Raw genomic sequence first — 23,547 nt, forward strand, 5'->3', positions numbered from 1 at the left:
ACAATTCTCTCTCTGCTGGGCACCCTCTAGTGATGCAGCCTTTTGGCCTGCCGGGCTGTCAACATACACAGCTTACTCTTGTTAAGCCACAGCAGCAGCGAGAAAGCGGTTGACAGCTCAGCCCTCAGCGCCAAGGCCTCTGGGAAGCCGCAGGGGGGTGGGAAGATGCTCCCTGCCCTGCCCTGCCAGGCCCTTGGCGGGTGCCCGGCCACCCCCTCCCGCTCAGTGTGAGGAGAACGGCGATAAAAGGGCCCGGTGCGCCCAGTGCCCAACAGCCGGCGGGGAGGCCGGCGGGACTCCGTTTCCCAGCGTGCCCCTCGGCCGATCGCGGAACTGTCTGCTCGGAGCGGCAGCTGTGGTGGAGCCATGGGGTACGTAGCGGGGCTCGCTCCGCTCCCGGCCGCCGCCGTCGTCCTGCTCCTGCTCCGCTGCGCCACCGCCGCCTCGCTCGCCCCGCGCGGCCGCGAGCCGGAGCCCAACGAGAGGCCCATCGTCGGTAAGGAGCGGCGGGGGTTTGGGGTGGGGGGTGGGGGGCGGCCGTGTGGTATCTGCGTGTTGATCCTCCGCACGTCGCTACTAAAACCGAAACCGTGCGGGCTTCTGCGGTGTGAAAGTCGCGAAATGGTGGTTTGGACCGCGTGGGCTCTGACAGGTGAAGTCTTTGTGGCTGAAACCTGTGTGTACTTCAGCAAAGCCTGATTATTCTTTCTGCGCCAAACTGCTGCGTGCAACGTTTCTTATCGTGCTGATTTTCTCTCTTGGTCCTGTCAGGGATACTGTCACAGGAATGTCACTTTGATGCGTTCCACAAATTCGGGAGTTCCTATATTGCGGCTTCATATGTGAAGTTCTTGGAGTCTGCTGGTGCCCGCATTGTGCCCATAAGGTGGGTTTTTATATCCCTAGGAATGGGTAACAGTTAACATAAGGCTATTGGAGGTGCAGGCAGCACTCGTGCTGATTTTCTGAGTGTCAGTCTAGTGTGAATTGCCAAATGAACACACACATCTGGAGAGATACTATTGTCACATTCTGTCATCCTAGAATTGAAGTAATGGAGGAAGGCTGTCCTTGAAGAAATCTAAGTCCGGTTTTGCTCAAAGTGTGGGTTGCTAACAACCCTACGGTGTAATATTTTGGTTCATAAGTAAAAAGTAATGGAGTAAGTTGAAGAACTGAATGTGTTTCATACCCAGCGGTTGGATCTAGAGTAGTAAATGCACTGGTGTTAGATGTTAAAGTGAGAATTGTACAAATGACACTAATGGAGCATCAGAAAAACCATAATGGGATGTACCCTCACAGACCAGTATAGGGCAATGGTAAAATGCCTAAATTTTAAGCTAGTGTTCCTCATGTAGTTGGTGAAGCTTTCAGAATGGTTGCTGACCAGAAGTTTTGCTGATCACGCGTTGAATGGATGCTTCCAGTTTTTTAAGCTTAGTTGGATACTGCAAAGCTGGACACCGAATATACCCAGTGTATGCGTTTTGCGTGAGTGTAGAGCCATCATACTGTTTTCCTGTTGTTTACCGATCTTTCTGCCTGTCAGTCTTTTCTGAATGGGTGTGACCAGCTGCTTGCAGTTCTGCACATCTTGGGATCAATCAGAAACCGGAGTTGCCAGTTTGCAGGAAATAATAGCCACACCATTTATGTAAATTTTAAATTTAATGATCGGTTGCAAAGGGGTCTCAGAGCATCTAATCCTGAACCATATCTGACAGGTTCCTGTTTCATTTGCACTTGGATTATTTAATTCTGAATGTTCAAACCATACTTTTTGTATATTTCTTTTTTCAGTTCAATAATTATGATGTATTTATGGTTAAATACTTACATAGAATGTGTTTCATAACTATTTTCTTGGTATTTCAGATTAAATCTTTCAGATGAAGAGTATGATAAAATATTCCACTCTATTAATGGGTAAGTTTTGAGCATTGTTTTTCTTTTAAAATACTGATAATTCTTAACTTGTGATCTGCTGTTTTCTCAAGTATGTTGTCTATCTGCTCTCTTGAGAGCTTATGCTGAATACTGTGGACATATACATCTGTTCTAAGACAGAGCACTGTTTCATCCCACGTAGATCTGCTCCATTTTCTTCCATTTGGAGCATGTCAGATTATTTGCAACACTGTCAGGACTCTTATTATCATTCTCCAGTGCAGGTAGTCGGAAGTGGAGTGACAGAGGTTAGCAATTGGTTTATTCTTTAGAATGAGTGATCACCTTGATTTTGAAATGTAATACCTCTTGCTGGGTGTGTCATCACTCAGCCTTCTCTGCTCCAACCCTATCTTTTCTTCTTTTCTCTTTCAGTACTCTCCATAGTTCCTCCATCATCAAGGATTCTGATTTCCATTCTCTTCTACCCTTTTCTCTTTGGGTTTTTTCCACGAATGGTCCATCTTGCTTGCCATGATTCTGAGGCTTAGGTCTCTGTAGGGCAAACATATTCCAAATTGTCATGTCCGCTGACCTTGGTGACAGTCCCATGTCTCCTTTCCACATTTTCCACATGTGATCAAGCTTAACACTCTTTTTAACTGTGATCTAAGGAAAATCAAAACCTTTTATGCTAAGATCACATTTTAGAGGAACTACATCAATTGGTGCTACACTTCAGTGGTTTTTTTTATGTGTGTGATCCCATAACATGTAATTGGTCTACTTGTAGTCATGAGATTAACATCTTAGACCATTAATATTTTCATAACTTTTATGTATATAACAACATTAATCACCACGACTAAAACATGAATGTTTAGACCAGTGGCTATCTGGAGAGAGCTGTGTCATGTCATGCCCCACAGCATTAAGATGTGGGTCTTCAGAGTGTTCTAGAAAAAGGAAGTGTAAGACAGTTGTGTTCCCCGTGTCTCTTTGTACTGGAGACAAAATGAGTAATTTCATCACTTCTTCATGACTGCCAATCTCTCTTTCCATACCAGAAGGACTGTAAACAGTGGAATCTCCTTTCTACCCCCAGTCTTTGTCAATGCTTAATGGAGGATTAGGCGAGTAGATCTTGTTCTCTCATCCTTCTGTCTTTGCTGAGGTGGATAGTTGGGTCTGTGCTATGTAGGTGGGTAAGAATGATCTATATTTCCTCTCATTACATTCCATTGTCAGCTCATGGCTTCCATTCTGCAGTTGTGTATAAGTAACACATGGGATCTATGGGCAGAAGGACTCTATACTGGGGGAACTTAGTATAAGAAGAAAAATTGATGTTTTGTGTTGTAAGACCTTAGCTTGAGGTTCTCTGCAGTTGGAAATTCTTTATTATGCATTAATAATGCTTTCATCTTAAGACCATGAAAATTACTATAGCAGAAGTAGAATTTTATGAATGTAGCTTAGTACTCCTGAGACAGCCTTTGAAATTCATGGTGCATCAGCTCTAATCAGTGCGAGATTGTAGAATACAGGTAGCTGCATTTTGACCTACCTATCACAATAACAAGCCATTATCATTGTTGCTTAATGACTTACTTCCGCCTTGCACTAGCAGAAATGTCAGTTGTTTTTTTCTGATTAATGTTGGCCAGTTTATGGTGGTTTGGACAGGAGGAACAGGTGAAATTCATTTCCCACCTCTTCCATATGAGGGTGACCGCATTTGTCTAAACAAATTCCTGTAGAAGTCTATAATTTGTCCTGTTTTGAGAATATTTTCAGCTGTGTTTATTCTTTAAATTAGAGTAATATAAAATAACATAACATAAAATAAATTTTATGTTTTGAATACTGCTCTACTTTTCCACTAAATGTTTGATGGCTTTTGTAGGATCCTGTGCATTGCTTATCTTGAAGGAAGCTCAGTCCTAAGAGTTCAAGCACTTACTGACTTTGTAGATGCTTGTGATCATATGGAATGTATCACTGAAATACTACCAAGTAGCTAGAACAAGTTACAAATTACGCTTTCCAGAGCACAGAAATGTTGAGGAAATTCTTCAGATGTTCTTGTGAAAGCTCAGTGGCTGATGGAGGGTGGCACTTGTAAATCCAGTTGAGTTCCCACTGCAGTGGGTTAGAGTTCACTTGGTTATTTCAGTTTTGTGGATACCATTCCGGTTTTAGCTGAAAGAGACTTTATTTACTTAATTTTAGAAGTACATGATCACACGTGTCGTCATTTGCACCTATGAAACCTGTTAGACTGTATGAAGTCTTTTGTTTTTGTGATTTTAGTGTTTTTTTGTTTGCTTGTTTGTTTGTTTGTTTGTTTTTAATAAATACTCTCTGAAATTACTCTGTCTTATTTAGCCAAAGTAGATCTTCTGTTATCAAAGGTTACAGCCAAGTATACCTTTTCACCTTTCAATGGGAACTTTTTGATCTGTATTATCGTCCATAAGAAGGGGTACAATTTCATCGAATCATAGAATGGCCTGGGTTGAAAAGGACCACAATGATCATCTGGTTTCCACCCTCCTCCCCCCGACTATGTTCAGAGTCGCCAACCACCAGACCAGGCTGCCCGGAGCCACATCCAGCCTCGCCTTGAATGCCTCCAGGGATGGGGCATCCACAACCTCTCTGGGCAACCTGTTCCAGGGTGTCACCACCCTCTGTGTGAAAAACTTCCTCCTAATATCTAACCTAAACCTCCCTTCTCCTAGTTCAAGACCATTCCCCCTTGTCCTATCACTATCCACCCTTGTAAACAGCCATTCCCCTCCTGTTTATATGCTCCCTTCAAGTACTGGAAGGCTGCAATGAGCTCTCCCTGAAGCCTTCTCTTCTCCAAGCTAAACAAGCCCATTTCCTTCAACCTTTCTTCATAAATTTGTCTGTACTTAGATGGAACAAAATGAATTGAGAATAGGATTTTAAAGTCATAGGAAGAGGCAGCTTGGTGTGAGGGTAGGGTCTCACAGAGTCATTGCAGGCAATTTCTATTTCTGACTAGATCTCTCCTGTTCCTGGTGGAACCTTAGATACCCAACTCTAGATTTCAGAAATCTAGATGTCCTAATTGAGATCCTTAAAGCCACTTTCAGACTTTTCTCTCATTACATTGTCCAGATTTGAATTTGATCACATAATTCACTGTTGCTAATCATATTCTTGGATGTTGCCTTTCAGAGTACTTTTTCCAGGAGGTGGTGTGGATCTTAGGACTTCAGAATACTCCAGGGTTGCTAAGATATTTTACCGCAAGGCATTAGAGGTAATTACTAAGGAACAGTCTGTTCTTGTTGTCACTGTTCAAAGATCAAAATGACAAGGAGGCTCATATTTGCAGTTTCCCACTGGCATCCAGCATGTTAACTGTAAGCCTGGCAATAAGCATTGCTAGCTTCTGCTTCAAAAACTCACTTAAAAGCTTAAGATTCAGACACCTGACGCTCCCTCATGTTATGTTATGTTATCATTGTCTGGAATTCCAGTTCTTTATTCAGTGTAACCGGGGGCTTCACTGTTGTTTTGAACCTGAAATAAAGTAACAATAAAGCTATCCAAAAGCACAAAGTATCCAGTGACATTAAATGCTGAATAAAGATCTGCCTAAATGTAATTATTAGTGAGAGTCTTATAAATAAGGCTTAGACTCGGAAGGAATTCTAGAGAGGCTCTCAAACAATCCAGTCTACAATCATATAACATTAAAGCTTCTCCTAACATATATTCTACAGTCAGTGAGGCACCTTTACTCCTATATATAAGTGGATTTAAATACATCTTTGAAGGTAGATATGAAATGTCTACTTCAGCATGTTACCTCATTTGACTGATTTCCAGTGGTTCGGTAGCTGTAAATAAAGCAGATTTTTGAAGTTAACACTAATTTAACTTATAACATGACAAAAAGCTTGTGAAAGGTGGTGTTAAGTTACTTTTTATTGCTAATCATTAGCTTTTTTTAGGAAGAGATTGAATTTGTGGGAAAGCTGTTTCTTTCAAGGAATATCAGGAAGGCTCTGAATCCTTACAGAAAATTTAATTCTCTCTGAGCACAAGAGATTCTTATTTTTTCTTCCTAGATAATAAACACATTTTGAAGTAAAACTTTACTGTCTTGTTAAGTGTATTGTTGAAAGTAATGGAGATTAATTGAACTGTATACAGAACTCTTATTAATATGGCTTAAACTGTTACCAAAGTAGGAGGTGTTCATTGGCAGTGAGGAATTCCTCTCTACTCTTGTCTACAGACAAGGAAAGCACAGGCGTCCATAGAACCAGTCAGCTGCGGCTTAGTGCACCAGTTTCCTACTGCTCAGTCCCTGTGATGTTAATGTTGCTATTCTACCATCTATCTCTTGTCTTTATTCATAGTGATGACTCATCAGTCACCTTCAACCTGAGTCTTACAATTTTGTAAAACTAGTAATCTCATTTGTCTCTACAAAACTGCTCATGGTGTAAAGTGCAGCTTGAGGTGATGGTTTCTTGTGGTTTCCTGTTAGTGTTTGCAGGACTATTACAAAATTCTATTGCCATTTCATAACATTGTGTATGTCATAAGTTTATGACCCAAGAGGCAGAATTATTGGTCTTAATAATACTTACGGTGACTTAGGACATAATACTTACGGTGACTAAAAGGCAGAAAATAATATTCACTTCTTCATAGGTAATGTTTACTCATATTTTTCCCCCTCCCCCCTCATGCTATTACTGATGCTTCTGTGTTTTAATGTTCATCTTTTAAGACTTGATTAGCACTATGAAATATTAGCAGTTTTATAAATATAAGGCGAGTTACCATAATCAACAGTACACTAGCAGGGATGTAATAGGCTGAAAGTTAAGGGTTTTATTTTTTTTTAATAGATGCTTACCATCCAGACATTCCTTGTTTTTTTATTTTATTATTTTATTTTAATTTATTTTATTTTAATTTATTTATTTTAAGTTTTTAAACTAAAATGAAGGCATTTGACATGTTTATTTCAATTGCTGAACTGTTATAGCTGTTTGGTAGAGTTTGTACTGCTGTAGTAGTTTTATTTCTCACCTACAGAAGCAAAAGTGAAAAGAGTAGGAAGTTCTGTTCCTTTTTCTTTCTGTAAAACTTCAGTACTTTATTTTGTTGTTTGTTTATTTTGAAGGCCAATGATAAAGGAGATTATTTCCCAGTATGGGGAACATGTCTTGGACACGAGTTGCTGACATATCTCACAAGTGGTGAAATTTTACTTGTTAATACCAAGACAAATGGTTTTTCACTCCCTTTGAACTTTACATCAGGTGAGAAATCCCACTACATTTCATGACTGAGTTTTGCTGAGAGTTATTGAGGTTTTGTTTGCGAAAAGTACACAAGGCTGAATGTTTGGGGGGTTTCTGATGATTAAGTACTTTCTTATTATGTTGTCCAAACTTTTATAAAGTCTGCAACTCTGTTTTTATTTCACTGATTTTCTATTTCCTTGCAGTACATTCTTAGGTTGTAAAATTTTACCACAGAAACCGGAAAATTTGTTTTAAAGTGGTTTTTATTAAATGTGTTTCCTATCCAGTAATAGCCTGTTAGCAGTTTGGGTAATGGGCAATCTCTTTTTCTTTTTTCTTTGTGACAGCTGCAAAACACAGTAGATTATTCAAGAATCTTCCCAATGATTTATTACATGCCTTTGCTAATGAGCCGTTGACATCAAACTTTCACAAGTGGAGCATTTCCATAGAGGTATTTGATCATTTCTCTTCACAAACACAAATGCATTATCTCTGTCTAAACTAGAAATAAAGGAGCAGATAACACATCTTTATTTTCTTTCCTCCTTACTGCAGAACTTCACAAAGAATGAAAAGCTATATGATTTCTATAATATTCTGACCACTAACACTGATGATGAAGTGGAATTTATATCTACCATGGAAGGTAGGAAAATGAATTTATATGACTGTATCAAAGTACTTATTCGGTGGTTTCTGAGGTGTGGTAGAATTTATGCTGATTTGTAGTGCAAGCTTACTGTTATAATAACAGGGTGAGTGCTGGCTCTGTCTATGCTCTAGCTGTGATAGACGTACTGTTAGCAGAGAAAGTTTTTCTTTTGAGTACACATTTTTGAGCTTAACTACTTCTTTTACTCACTATTCCCCTTCCTGATGTGCTATGATGCTTTAGCATTGGTATTTTCCAATATTTTGGTACTAAGTGTATAGCACTTGTCTTGTAATAGCCTTACTCTGTTGCATCTTGCTTGTTGATGGTCTGCTTATGCTCGCCTTCCTGTGATGCTTTATTACTCATTTGAGTATAGGGAGAACAATTCATAATATTGAAATAACAGCAATATCTCTCACTGCTTTGACACCAGCACTGGTAATTGTTCCTCTCCAAAATCCTTTTGCTTTCCCTACCCGATGTTACATATGTCTTTCACCAGATTTGCTCCTTGCTCATCTCAAAAAAAACCACATATTGTCTCCTTGGAGAGGGGTTTATTTTGATTAGTGCACAACTAGCAGCTCTACAATAAGGCCCAGATGTCAGCCTATGGGATTTTTCTGTATGGCATGCTGGCAGTCCTCCAGAAGAGGAGAATAGCAGTTTGATCAGAAAACCTAATCAGGCTAATGATAACATGTCCTGTGCCTGCAAGCATTTTATCACAGAGCAGTTATCACCTACTGTGGCTCTGTTTTTTATGCAAGACTTAAGGACTGGCTTCTTCCTGGCACAGACCAAATGGGAGCTGCCTCTGGTTTGCCTTCAAGGAGATCCTGATACTTGGATCTGTTTCAGCCTGCTCTTGAAGCTTTTGTGAAGCTGTTGATGAGTGAGGTTTTTTTGTAGCTCGTCTTTTGACTTTGTTTTGCAGTAAGACTAAACACATCACTATGAAGGCATAGGTCTTACTTATCTGCTTTGATGGAAAATGTGTTTGTTGCAGCATACGAATATCCAATTTATGGTGTCCAGTGGCATCCAGAAAAAAATCCTTTTGAATGGAAGAACTCATCAGGCATTCCACATTCCTCAACAGCTGTAAGAGCTGCATATTACATAGCTGACTTCTTTGTTAATGAAGGTAAGTTTATGGTTTGTAAATGTGAGTCAACTACCTCTTACTGTTTCCGGAAAAGCTTATTTTGCAACCTTATGGGCTTATAAAGAGTAAGGGATACTAGAAGTAGAATGCCTTTGTAAAAGTGACATCAAAAGGCTGGCCATTCTAGCAAAAGTAGACCAGATCTTTCCAGCAGTCTGGGCCAAAAGTCTTGTCTGTGCAGTGATTTGAATGATCTCTGTAATGTCATATCTTCCATTGCACAAAGACTTTAATGTGGGAAAAAAAAAAAGATCCATTCATAGTTCTAGACGCCTCCTCAGTTCTAAACTGAGTTACCACTGTAGTCTGTTCACTGTAGTTAAGTACTCAAGAAGTAAGGGAGTACTTAAAGTGATCAAACTTGATTATACATTTATCAATGTTTCCTAAACCATTCTGCTGAAATACTGGTTTCAGGCTGTTCATTGAGATATCTCAATTGACTGGGAATATAAAAAACATAATCAATATCTGAACTGTGTTTGGACTCTACGTTTGACTCCTTGACCTTTGGAACAGGTTGCCCAGTGAGGTTGTGGATGCCCCCTCCCTGGAAATATTCAAGGCCAGGCTGGATGGGGCTTTGAACAGCCTGTTCTAGAGGGAGGTGTCCCTGCCTATAGCAGGGGGTTGGAACTACATGATCTTAAAGGTCCCTTCCAGCCCAAACTGTACTATGATTCCTATGAAAAGAATGGCCAAATTGGAGAAGGTGGACAGTGATTTAAAAAAAAAAATAGCGAAATGTGAGCTGACATGTTCAATAAGTTTGTAGAAATAAAAGTCATGTTTACACTTAGAAGTTTAAGGCTATTTCCTTGCATACTGTAGTCCTATACTGTTTTCCACAAAGGTAGAAAAATCACATGAAATTCCTTGTCGGTGTCCATAAGCTTCCTGTATTGTATCTATTTTAATAAGATATAAGAATCTTATTAAAATAGATTAAAAAGGGAAAAATAGAAAAAAAAATAAAATAGATTAAAAAAAATAGAAAAAAATAGAAAATAGATTAAAAAGGGTTAAAAAAGGGAAGATATAAGATACATCCATTTTATTGATTTTGCAGTGCAGTAGTTGGACATGATATATTTTCTAAGCAGTAGTAAAGTTACTCTGGCTATTATCCAAATAGATGTGGTAGCTCTTCTCGTAAATCTCCTTCCTGTTGAGATACAGTGCATATGAATTTGTGTACATATATGCATGTACGACAGAAAATGTAAACTCTTTTCAACTGAAAAAAATTAAGAAAACATTGATAAGTGTATAATTAAGCCATTCCTTTCATATCATTTTCATATCCACCTGTAACTAATTTTAACATGTGCAGAGTTGCCAACATGACAAACTAGAGCAGGATTCAGTTTTTATTCTTCTTACTAAGACCATGTTTGCACTGCATCTCTCAGTAGGATTATGCTCTGATGCATTTCTTCCAGTATTATGAATATTCTTATTCTATAGCCTGGATTTTCAATTAACAGTTGAATTTCTCCCTCCTCACTAAGAAAATACTGCTGTAAACAACTTTCTCAATTTGTACCTTAATGATTCTTATATAAATTGCTGTAATTTTGTTTGCTGTTATGCAACACGGAATAACTTTGCTAACAAAGATACTGTCGAGGCTGATAGCAGTGAAGTGATCTGTACTTCTGAAATGTTTTACAGCCCGGAAGAGCCTGCATCGTTTCCCCAGTGAAGGTGAAGAAACAAAAGAGCTGATTTATAATTATAACCCAATTTATACAGGAACGTTTTCTTCATTCCAGCAAGTCTATTTTTTTGATTGAGTATCTTGTCAGAGGTGTGGCATTGCTATTGATAAACAGAATTATTTGCCTGCATTGCATAATTAAGCTGATTTAATGCAGTGCACGTGACAGAAAGACAGAATAATTATCTTATTTTACAATAACTTACCCTGTGTTTCTTCTGTACTGTAGGACCACTAATCTAAAATTTTACACTCTAGATCATAATGGTTGTCTTGGGTTATACTTCATTGCTGAAGAAAAGTAACTTTTTCTTTTGGGAAAGGTTTTCTGATTTTTCCCTATGAATTTGGCCATTTTCAGGTTTAGTACGAGGAAAAGCACTGCATTCTTATTTCAAAGTATGGAGATTATCTCTGTAAAATGCTGTGTGCTGTGATAGCACTAGAGCTTTAAGTATATTGTATAGTAAAATCCTACCCTCTTCAAATGATTTAACAAATGAGACATTGGATCTTGGGCTTGTACATTTGTCTATGTAACCAAGTTTGTGAAAAGGATTATTTTGTTATTTGAAAACATTGCTCAAAATCATAAGTAAACATGATAGCAAAGAGATACCGACGGGGTATGTTATACCTGGTTTCTGAAACTTTGTGTTGTACATTCATTGTTGTTCAGGAAGCTTATACCTCATGAGGTCTGTGTAAGTGTGAAGATGCATTTTAAATTAGGCATTGCAAATATCAGGTAAAATAAGTAAGTGTGAAGAGCATAGTTATGTTGTTTCCACTTTCCGTTCTTTTCGAATTCCATTTTATATGTATTTGAAGAGCCTGTTTGAGAGTAACTGGAATCAGCAGACAGATAGGAGATACACACAAAGAAACAGGTCTGTAAAAGAATGTAAACCTAACTTTTGCTTTATACACGCTCTAACTTCTTCTGTAGTTACTGAGTAGAATTCTCATTGTAGTTAAAGGTAGTTTTCCATTAATTCAGTAGAGACAGTAGTCTGCATGTGTTTTGTTGGATAGTTAATACAGCTGGAATTGAAAAAAATAAATCTTAGAAACTTAGAAACAACTTTGACGTTGACATAATTTTGCATTTGGTTCTATTAGTGAAAATTTTATATTGTGTACAAAAACTAAAATGAGACAATCAGCTATAATTTTACTGCAGTTTCCAACAGTGGGGACTGGGAGTTTATGAAAAAAAAACAGGTTCATACCTCAGCTCTGTTTTGTAGTACCTTAAACACTCCAGTACATCAGGCCAGAAGGAATGCCTCCTATTTATTTACATGGAAATGATGGTAGGTAGATACAAAGAGCAGAACGTTTTCTCAGGAATTCAATTCCACCCCTTTGCTTCATACTTTCATGTTGGATTCCATTTTGTCAGACTGCCCCTCTGCTGCCATGTGTCACACAGCAACAAAATAATGGGAATATTGGTGGGAAGGTTTAACCTCCACTGTCGTACCACCAACATCTGCCTCTGATGTGGAGCCACGTAATAAAATAGGAGGCATTATGTTCAGAGCAAACATATCTGAATAAAGCTGGTACGTTTCTCAGGGTTTTTAATTAAAGGACTTTCTAGCTTGTTCTTTTTGATGAAACACCTGCGTAAGATAGAGAATGTGAAAAACATTAATTAAACTAATATAAAGAAACGCTAACTGTGACTACTGTATGAACACTGCTTTGTAATCACAAGCTTAGATGTGTTACAGTGCAGATTATTTCTACATTTTCCAAATTCACTGAATTGAACTTTTTTTCATGTGAATAACTTTATTATATGAACTATATTTATTGGTTCCTGGGTAGATCCAGTGTAAAAGGACACTCTTGCTCTACTGTTGCATATAGATGTGGCAGCTGAGATGAGATACTTACAAACAGAGTCTAGCCATCTGTTTCTTATTCAGACTGAGTTCTTTAGAATAACTCTAAGGATTTGCCCGAGTAAGAAGGGCAGGATTTAGCCTTAAAAACAGGAACCAAATTGGCAAGTGAAATGTCTGCTAACTGCTGTAGGAGTAATTAGTCCTTCAGTGTGCAACTTCAAGGAATATTGTGTGTAATATGGTAAGAGAGTGGTTTATTTATCATGAACTTGTGTCTTTCCTTTACATCCTTGATCTTGTAAAGTCTTTCATGGTGCTATCAGTGATTCTTTTTTCTATGATAGTCTAAATAAAGTTTATTCAAGTAGGTGTGCATTTGTGTTCTTCTTTACGTAACAAGGATAAGACATTAATGTTAATTGTCTTTTTTTTCTCCTTCTGTGTTTATTGTCAAAGCAACAAATCTTTATGATTCTCCATTTCGGAATATTCTGTGATAGTCACAAATCAGGAGGCTGCTCTAACCTGTGTCCACTTGGCATGGTTTTGGGAACCATTTCTCTGTTGTAATGGTGAGTGTGAGGAAGCTGTCTATGGTAAGTTAGTCCTAGAAAGTATGCAGCCATCAATCTCTGTTTCCTTCTGCCACTTGGCACTATAACTAGAGTAGGATGAGAATATTTACCTCCATATCTACAGAATTTCTGAAGTCACTTCATTTCTGTAGAACTGCTGCTCATATGCTATATAATACCTATGTACATTCACAAAGCTGCTAGGTGTGATGGCTAACTTTCAGTCCAAGAACTTACTCTTTTGCTTACTGGTGACTGGATGATAATCACACTGGAGGCAAATGAGGGAATGCTGAAACTGTTGGTTGAGCTGTGTAAAATGCAAGTGATGGAACAACATTGAAGGTTAGTTTTCACTGGAAGTAGATAAGGCAGTTATTTATGTGATCCAAGCTGAATGTTTCTGTTGTAGATCATTGCCTATGAATAAAGAAAGGAAAAGGGCTGCCCCACCAGCTATGACAGAAAAGCTGGCAGGATGGTGACTTCCTTTCGAGGAAAGTGAGTAAGAAAAGCGAAAGAAGCCTGGTAACAACAGCCACGGTCATCCTCAATCTGATGGCTGCTAGACAGGTCTGTAGTGACCGGATATGTTCAGGTTCAAGCCAGTAAGTTACATCATCAAGTCAGCATCAGGACAAGTGAGTTCTATGGCAATGCACAGGCATACCTACAGCACAGCTCCAACAGGGCCCAAGGCCTGAGCTTAGATACACTTAAACTCGTCTGCTGAGCCAAGACACAGAAACTTTCTCCAAGGCTGCTAATTATCTTTCTTGCACAGACTTTCTGCAGCAGGTTCGTTCCATAAGCACGATGTCAGAGCTGGTGTTGCATGGACAGCCCAACCACTGTGAAGGTGAGAGGGGCTTACAGAGCTGGAGGGTGTTCTCACAGCCCTGAAACTCCAGAGATATAAACAGAGTAGCTGCTGTCTGTGGAATTCAGTGAAATGAGGGTTTCTGTTTATTCCTTAAAATACCTTTTCCAGTCAAAAATAGAGGTGTAGGGATCCAGAATTTTTTGCTGCCCATCCAACAGAAGGCTTAAAGTTCTCCTTAAGACCTTTCAGTAGACCCTATTTTTTCTGCTCTCAGTGATTTACAACATCGTTTCATTTTTCAGAAACTCTGACTTGTACTTTTCAAGATTAATTCTTGAGAGAAGAAAAGGAATCTGTGGCCATATTCTCAGTTTATTCAGCATATGGCTTGTGAGCTTAATCATCTTGCTTACTGCAGAAAACCAATGGTCAGCAGAGTAACCGTGTGTCTGACAAATCATATTGAAACATCTTTCAGAAGGAAGTTTGAAATGTATTGTACAATGTAGTATTCCACTTCTACCACGAGATGGCCCACGTAAACCAGTTGTTCATTTGCCATTTCTTAATCAGGTATGATGGTGTATGGGAAGCCGAGTTTTGTTAAATAGGATTCTTACTGTGGTATCTACATATGCACCAGGATATTGAGCATGTGAGGGAAGATGAGTAGACAGAATAAGACAGGCATGACTGGCCAGATTAGCAGGGCAGGAGAAGAGGAACTGAGCTGGGTTTAAGTCATAATTCCAGTAAATATTGAAAATATTTGAGTGTTATCTGGAGATGACTGGAATGAGATCCCTATTTTTATATTTATATTTATTTTCTTCACTAAAGCTCCTGAATCTGTCTTGGTTCTCTCTTTTCTATGAATAAGAAATGAACTCATGCAAACCATAAGAGTTTAAACAGAAATCTCCGAGAACCTGAGCTCAGAAAACTTTTGCCTTGGAGGCCAGAGACCAGTTTGGTCAGGCAAGGAAAATATTACAGGGAAGAAACATCCAGAATAGATAATCTAAATATGGATCAAAAGAGTAAGATCCTAACCCACAAGTTGCTTTCTGGGAGAACAAATGCACCAAGTAAAAATGCAACCAATATAAACAAAATCTACAAACCACCCTTTCTGAACTTGCTGGCTGTGCAAAATTCCCCAGCAAGACCATGAATTCAAAGCTGAGAGGAGCTGTTTGTGACCCTCTTCCCACTTTAATGCTGGCTAGCTTGTTTTTGGGCTAATTTTTAACTTTTCAGTTCATAGAATCATAGAATGGCCTGGGTTGAAAAGGACCACAATGATCATCTGGTTTCAACCCCCCTGCTATGTGCAGGGTCACCAGCCAACAGACCAGGCTGCCCGGCCTGGCCTTGAATGCCTCCAGGGATGGGGGCATCCACAACCTCCTTGGGCAACCTGTTCCAGTGCGTCACCACCCTCTGTGTGAAAAACTTCCTCCTAATATCTAGCCTAAACCTCTCCTGTCTTAGTTTAAAACCGTTTCCCCTTGTCCTATCACTATTCACCTATCCACCTGTAAACAGCTGTTCCCCCTCCTGTTTATACACTCCCTCCAAGTACTGGAAAGCCACAATGAGGTCTCCCTTGAGCCTTCTCCAAGCTAAACAAGCCCAGTTCCCTCAACCTTCCCTCATAGGAGAGGTACTTCAGCCCTCTGATCACCTTAGCAGCCTTCCTCTGGACCCATTCCCAGAGCTCCACGTCTCTCTTGTGCTGGGGGCCTAAGGCCTAGACTCAGCACGCCAGGTGAAGCCTCACGGTATCCAAGTAGAGGGGGAATAGAGCTGAGTAGACAGGGACAATTCATCCTTAGTGCAGCTTTATTCATTGCAGCAGATGCCACTCAGCAAAAAGGTATTGAAAGATACTGGGATTCTGTGCAGTTTTTCATAAAAAAATCTGCCTGCTGCAGATGTTATTTCTTTTCTTTAAACAATGAGATAAGTATGGGGACATTTTGAAAGAGCAAGTAAAATGGACATGAATGGGTTCCTAGTTGTTTGTTATCCCTACATTACCATTTTATGAAGTGAATCCTGGGGAAAGAGAAAAAAAAATGTGTAATTACACAGCTGAAATGACATACAAATGCATACATGGGAATGTTTGTGTTTGGGGTGAGAGGATATACACAAAAAGTTCTCACAGTTTCTTTCATCATAGCAATTAGGTAATTTGTTTAAATTCATCTTTTGGTTTTGGTTTTTGGGTTTCTTTTTTTGTTAGTTTGTTTTTTTCCTTCAGTGGAGTTTACTTACATGTATCTACTGGTGGTGCTATTAGAGAAGCAATGTGACTTGGCTAGCTTTCAAATCCCAATAAGGTTTCTAAATGTGTGTTCAGATTATTTTGGTTTGAGTGCTTACATGAAGACAGATTGACAGATACTGTGCAGTGATTGATTACCTTCCCTTGTTAGCCTTATGTCTTTCCCCAGGGCAGGTCTTTTTCACACAACAGTTCTTATTTATAGGACAAATAGTGAAGAATATCCTACCCAGGGCCATCTGTTGATCAGGATACTATTCTAGGTTTCATCACTTCCTCATAATGTTTACAACAGCTTCATAATAGAGACAGTATGTTTTAAGAACCAGCTTTCTCCGTAAGTTCTTATATAACCAAAAATTTAAAGAACATTTCACCCAAGAAGTGCAGACCGTATGAAAAAAAATATGTCACTACTTGAAAGAGCTCTTTTGAACAAGGTGTTTGTTCCAAACTTAAGCTAAAGAATCCATAGTCCTTCTTTGTGTTGCTCAGAAAAACAGTGAAACAAACATCCCTTGCAAGTGAGCTTTCTGTAAATGAGAAAAGCTAACAAAACGCAAAACTCAAACAAGTAAATTCTAGGAATTGTAGCTTTACATCATCAAAGAACTGGACTGAGTACTATTAACCTATAGCCTTCCAAGAACAACAGAAGCTTTTTGTGATTACATACAATTTCTTATAATGTTCTTGAAGACACTGACAGTGAGAGAAAGCCTAAAATGATAATTTTCTAGCTAGGAACACATTAGGAAATTAGTTTCTCCCCATGGCTTTTTGGGGGCATGACGATAAACAGCTTGTAATCACCTTCCTCAACCCTAGAGTTTAACTTCTGACTGTGAAATTTCAACTTTCCATATCTGTGCTTCCCAGGGATTCACTAAGCAGTTTTGGCACTGAGAGAACCCCTAAGGATCTACTTTTTCAAAAGACACTGAGACTTTTTTAGAACAGGAATATTACTGAAGAGGCACAAAGTGCAGTTAATAGTTTACAGACAGTTTCTGAGATTTTCCAGAGTCCCTGGTAGAATCACTGAACTGTAAGGTCTGTGTTCCAGTCTGTGCCCATTGCCCCTTTCCTGCCACTGGGCAGCACTGAAAAGTGTCAGACCCCATCCACTTGACTCCTACCCTTTAGATATGTCTAAGCATTGATGAAATTCCCCCTCGTTCTTTCCAGGTTGACCAGTCCCAACTCTTTCAGGCTTTTCTCACAAGAAAGATGTTCCAGATGATGTCCCATCATCTTTGTAACCCTCTCTGTCTCTCTCTCTAGAATCTCCTTGTCTTCCTTGAACTGGGCAGCCCAGAACTGGACACAGTCACTGGGGCAGAGTAGAGCAGGAAGAACATCTCCCTCTACCTTCTGGCCACTCTTTTTGATACACCGTAGGCTATCACTGATTTCTTGGACACAAGGACACACAGCCAGCTCATGCCCAACCTGTTGTCTGCAAGGATACACAGGTCTTTCTTTTCACAGTGGACAATGTACTCCAAGCAGTTTGGCCAGACTAATTTTTTTGCCTTGGATGGAATTATTCCTTTCAATACTTCAAGGCTTCATTGCATTTTCACCTTTATTTGGAACCACCTGCAACCTCACAAACAAATCTAACTAACTACAATATTTTGTACTCTCATGGGAAAAGGAAGTAATCTGAGGAACCTCATTGTCTGTTTTGTTTTCAAATAAGAAATCTATACTCATTCATACTCATGCAGTTTCAGCCTTATCTATCAATGCTCTTGCTCTCTTTTCGTTGTGTTTGCAAAGCTTCCCTAAGAAACCCACTCAGAATCAGCAGTTTCTTCATCACTTTCCACATCCAGGAGTTCTGAGACAAGTGAAATAAACGAGTCTAGACTGATTTCCAATTGTTTTAGCTGAAAAAGAAGTGAAACTTGCACTGTGGATGTACTGTGGCTTTTAGCTGCACCTTAGGGCAGCAAGTGGGGAATAATTATGGTGCAAATGAAAATATATATTTATACAGTAATTTAACTTGGAAAAAGAAAAAAGCTGCATTTTATCACATAGGAGTGGGAAATAGTAAATCAACTAATGACACCTGTTTGAACAGCAGGTCTTACTGGGAGTCTCCAAGTGATTCACCGAAGGCAGCCTAGGCTGGTTTAAAAAACAAGCCTTTTAGCAATAGTCCCTACAAAGTCTCAGTGCAGATGGTGATGGTTATATGAGGAACCCCTCCTTGCCTTGCCAGGTGTTCAGTGCACATCAGCTGTATGACCAAAATCTTGGACTGACTTGTGATCAAATCCAGCGATGCTTTATTCTGCCATTTGTTTGTCTGTGTCAGTCTGACCACAGGATTTCGTAGGTGGAAAATACAAATGACGTGGTAGATTGAGTTTGACACGTTTCACAAACCACACCTGATCTGTTACAATGCACTAAAACAGCTTAGGAGATTTTCACCTTCCAATATGCAGAGGAAGCCCAATAGTCTCTTTTCAACAGCGCCATGCCAATGACTGCAGATGAATGCACAAAACATGCCTTATGTTTACGCCATTCATTATGAATGATGTAAAGGGTTTAATGTGATATTCAGAAGGTCATGAAGTTCCAGATAATGTTCTGTCTTCCTTAGTTTTCCATGGGAGAGAAATCTAACCCCTATACAGCACAACTAAAAGTTTTATATTCACAAATATTTTGTTGTTCAAACAGACGGGATTTTTTTTTGCTGCTGCTTGGACTTTGACAGCGTAGCAGTGCTTTATAGTGATTCTTCTGAGGCTTTTAGCACCCTCCTGCTTTCTATTTCAATTTGCTGTCTTTCCCATGATCTATGAAGAGGTGAACAGCCAGGTTTTCAGGCATGGCAACCTCCCCATCCTCCCAGGCATGGATTTCCCTCCTAGGAGCAGCCAAGCTTCCCTACTGCTGCCCTATGTTTGTTTGGCTGGAAAAGGATGGTGGTGGTCACAGTAAACCTCTTGGGCACTTCTCTGGAGTACTCATCCCTGTAGTGACTTTGCTAACAAAGCCTTTGTGTCCCTAATGAGCCTACTTTCTGCTATGGGTGTCACAAAGTAGATCTCTCTTGGTACCAGTTGCCCCCATGTTGAAGAGTGAGAGTGTTTTTATACAGTGCCATTATTGTGAGGAAAATAAAATAAAATAATAATAATAATAATAATAATAATAAATGAAATGAAGTAAAATAAAATAATAGAACTTTATGGTTATATTCAGCACTTAGTTAAAAGACGGATGACCCCAGATGGTAAATGAAGGGATAAATGGTCATTTTTCTTATGGACAGTGCAGCAGCTTTTAAATCAGCACCGAACATCATTTTTATTCTTCTAACAGAGCTTCCTGCTAAGCTTGCCATGAATTCATTGCATGTTTTTAAACTCATGACTGTAGTACTGAAGAATATAATCCAAACAGATGGATGATTAATTACATGAGAAGTAATTAAAAAGAAACATGATCTCATACTTTAATGAGTATCAGGATTTTAGGTAGTTGTCTTGTTCTCTGTGTCCTATAGAACTTACCAATAAATTATAATCCAGATACCAATACTTCAAACCAGTCAAGAAAAATTAAAGAGCTTCATTTACGTGATCTGAAATTAGTTTGGAGTACTAAAAATTTGAGACAATTAAAATTTGGGACGTCTCAGCTGCCTGATTAGACATGCAACAAGATGTGTGACTGACACTCCTCTCCAATCTTCATTTATTTGTTAAATATTAAAAAACTCTTCAGATGTATATAAGCCATCTGCTGTTCTCACATTTACTGAGCCTTGCTATAATATGCATCTGCAAAGCATTCTCATTTGATGCCATTAACTATGGAAATTTGCTCATGAAATTTTCCAGTAGAAAAACCTCATGCTTTCTAGACACTTCTGATTATGGCCCAATCTTCTTTTCTCTTTTGTCTGCAGCAGCTCTATTTTGATCTAATGATTAAGTTAAGCTACAGACTGCTTTGGTACCAAATAACCCTGTCTGAAGCTCTGCTGCCAGGATGGGTCCTTCTCACTGATCTTATTTCCTCAGTGCATTGCAGATATCTCCACCTGGAGATGGGGCCCTTGCTCAGCCAATGGACTACAAAGCTAAACTTGCTGGATGCTGAATGTCGTTGTCCAGGATTGACAGTAAGAGTAAGAGTCTGAAGGCATATGGAGAGTCTGAGAAGAAATATACAACCTTGTCTGCTGACTTGCAACCTAGGCAGCCTGAGGAAGGCTTCACCTCAGCAAACTTCCAAGCTGCTCACTTTGACTGCGTGCTCTATCCTTGCTATCACACTCCCCAGTACCATGTCTTAGAACAGCCCATTTCCCTCCTGTAAGGACAAACAGAGCCAAAAAGCTCTTCCCAGACACAATTAGATCTACAAGGAGATATGGGAGTATGACCACCATGGACTGGCTTCGGCCAGGCCTGCTATTTGACTGGTGGTGAGCTGCCTCTCTTCCCCTGCTGGCATTTTCTTTTTCTTCCTGCTATGTCTTTTGCCAGCTGGAAGCCATTGCGCAGTAACAAGCATGCTGGGATTTGTTAAGGCAACTTCAGTAATACAGCAGACATATGGAAATGAGAAGGAATACATCAGTGCCATCAAAGAAACTAGCCCTTAGGTCCTGGATGCTAACAGAAGCAAGACGTGGCAGTTGCAGTCAGTTAACATAATGAATTACTTCAGAAATTTGACTTACTGGTTGACTTTTACTGTCAATTCAAACAAATACCTGCAGACTTCAGTCACTGGACTGCAAAATCTGAAGGATGTAGATCTTTGCCAATGATTTCTTCTCAGCCTGACAAATCAGGACAGGATGAACCCCCCCATATTGTGTAGGTAACTACCATCTGACCATCAGTGCTGATAATACTACCATCAAAACACTGTGAGAAAGCCAAACCCAAGTGGAATAGTCCTTACACTACCTACTGAGGGGCACCAATTCCATGGTCTCTCCAAGTCCCCTGTGAGAAAAAAAAATAGGAGGGAAGTATCACTCTGGCAGGCAAGGCAGTATTTCACTGTGCCAGGCATCATCACACAGTGGAATTTAGAAGAATTCCTTCATCAGAAATAAGGTGGCAGCTGATCTACTGCTTAGGGCCTGCAAGTACGGCCCCAGTGGGGCCCTCCCACAGTCAGTACCCTCATCTGCATTGGACGGACAGCTCTTGTGCCAAACAGCACAGATTTCACAACCCTCAGCTGAAAGGTGAGATTGAAATGTGAGGCTTTTCAGCTGTGATGCATGCAGCCAATTTTCAGCTCAATCCTGTGATGACTTGGGCTGCTCCTTACCTTCACCAGCATTTCCCATTCACACTGCAGGAATGGCCAAAAAGTGAGGTGGAGTGAGCTAGATGCACCTGAAGAGGTGAAAGAGTGGATGGGCAGCTGCTGGACCTGTTGGATGGAAAAGAACATCTGTGGAAACTATCCAAATGTCTCACTGGGTCCACGTGTATTTCACACACTCATATTTTCCCTGTATTTTTCCCTTTTGATCCATGAGACTTGTACATCTCTCCCTCCTCCCTGCTTCTCACAGGGACACAGTAGAGGAGTGCAGTGATGTTAACACAGCGTGCTATTGGTCACACAGCAGCCTCACTCTTTGGGTCCTGGTATTTGCATGGAACACAGCACCACAGCCCACTGTCAGTGCAGAGGAATCAACAAGAAGACATAATTTCAATATATTTCACTTTATTTTCTGTCTCTTCACTCCTAATGGCCCTTTAGTTTCCTATGCAGCTGAGAATGAGTAAAAGGTATCAAATAATAGAAATCACATCTTACCCATTTAATGTACAGAATGCAGACACTAAACCAAGAGTACTGTGATGCAGAGCACTGAGTGTACATGAGGAACAGGCTACTGTCACTTCAGCAAGCACTAACTCAGCTATTTCTATGGCTGCGATCACTGGTAATCATCTTTATTACTGTCAGTGGAGCCAGTTCCAAAGACCGAGAGCTGTCTGCCGGGTTGCTGAAATAAGTGAGTGTTACACAGCATAAAACATGCTGTGTCTGAGTTGTACATGCCTAGTGACACTGGATTTAAGATTTACTGTATTAACAGCCTGTGTATTCGCACTAAATAGCCTTAATCTGATAGCCTGATCAAAGCTATCACTCACTGCAAGTGACAGTTCATATTCCCCAAAAGATTATGACATTGTTAGAAATACGGATCATGAGTCCTCAGATGATAATCAAAATTGTGCCCAACAAGTGTAATTTCTGAATGGGGAGGAAGGACTCATCCTTGTAGTAGTGGCTGCAACCCTGCACAAAACATGCCCAGCAAAAACAAGAGACTAAAACAAGAAGTTCTGGTGAGGGCAGTAGGACCTCATGGTGTGTCAACGACAACATGAATTATTGTGGCACAGTTACCTTTTAAATGAATACCAAAGTGAAGGCAATGTCGGAAGACTTTCAGATTTCCTAGTTACATTTTCATGCATTTTTTTCAGTGTTCAATAGGATTTACAAAGAAGCACAATTCTCTTTGTGTCTCTTAGTGCATTCCTCAGAAGTGGTTTCACTGTTGTTGTTTTTCACTTCTCTCTTTTCCCTTGTGGGAAAAAGGGACATAAGATAAAACCCAGTATCATAAATGACATGTTATTCTTAGTTCCTGAATTTAGGTATGCTTGATTAATTTATCCAGATGAAAATGAAAAAGAAAATGCCATGCACTGCAGTAATATGCTTTCATGTGTAGCTCTTGATAACTAAAGTCCTTCAGTCTGTCTGTAAAGAACAATTATTAAAGTTGTGAGTGAAGAAAGTGGCACAGTCTTTTATATATAATCCTCATATTTAATAAAGTACAAGTACCTTCCCCTTTTATATAAAGGCGGTCAACACCACTGTCAGACTGCAGACCCTCATAACACACCTTGAAACACAGGCATCAAAAATCTAAACAATGAGTTAAAAATCCCTCTCTCTCCATTAGTTTCCTGCTAGTACTTTTTCTTCTGTTGGGCTTTGTTCCTTGCACAGCCCTTGAAGTTAACATTTTGATGACTAAAGTCTTTATTCTAAATTGCTTCCACTCACTGAATATGGAGGGAAGAATTCTTAGGTATTCTTCTCTGATGTACTCCTCAGAATTTATGTATGTAAAGGGAAGAAAAAGTGTTCAAGAAAAGGCAAGGGAGACCTTATGGCCTGTGAGCCTTCCACACACACTGAGCGTAGCCAAAATTCAATAACTGTT

General features: G+C 39.6%; 1 protein-coding gene across 2 annotated transcripts; it reads left to right on the plus strand.

Moving 5' to 3' along the window:
* Positions 1-227: 227 nt before the first annotated feature.
* GGH (gamma-glutamyl hydrolase) lies at positions 228-12,962 on the plus strand. 2 transcript variants are annotated; one of them, XR_011902924.1, is made up of 10 exons: positions 228-496; positions 772-886; positions 1,879-1,929; positions 5,101-5,185; positions 7,070-7,208; positions 7,541-7,647; positions 7,752-7,842; positions 8,861-8,998; positions 10,694-12,014; positions 12,271-12,962. XR_011902924.1 is itself a non-coding variant. In XM_072330193.1 (9 exons), exons 1-9 carry the CDS (start codon positions 367-369, stop codon positions 10,813-10,815), a joined length of 978 nt encoding a protein of 325 aa, XP_072186294.1. In that variant the 5' UTR covers positions 228-366; the 3' UTR covers positions 10,816-12,962. The 2 variants fall into 2 exon arrangements, 1 of the variants encoding a protein (XP_072186294.1); XM_072330193.1 differs by having other exon boundaries at positions 10,694-12,962.
* The last annotated feature ends 10,585 nt before the right edge of the window (positions 12,963-23,547 follow it).

The sequence above is a fragment of the Excalfactoria chinensis genome, chromosome 2 (assembly GCF_039878825.1).
Source record: "Excalfactoria chinensis isolate bCotChi1 chromosome 2, bCotChi1.hap2, whole genome shotgun sequence".
NCBI classification, from domain to species: domain Eukaryota; kingdom Metazoa; phylum Chordata; class Aves; order Galliformes; family Phasianidae; genus Excalfactoria; species Excalfactoria chinensis.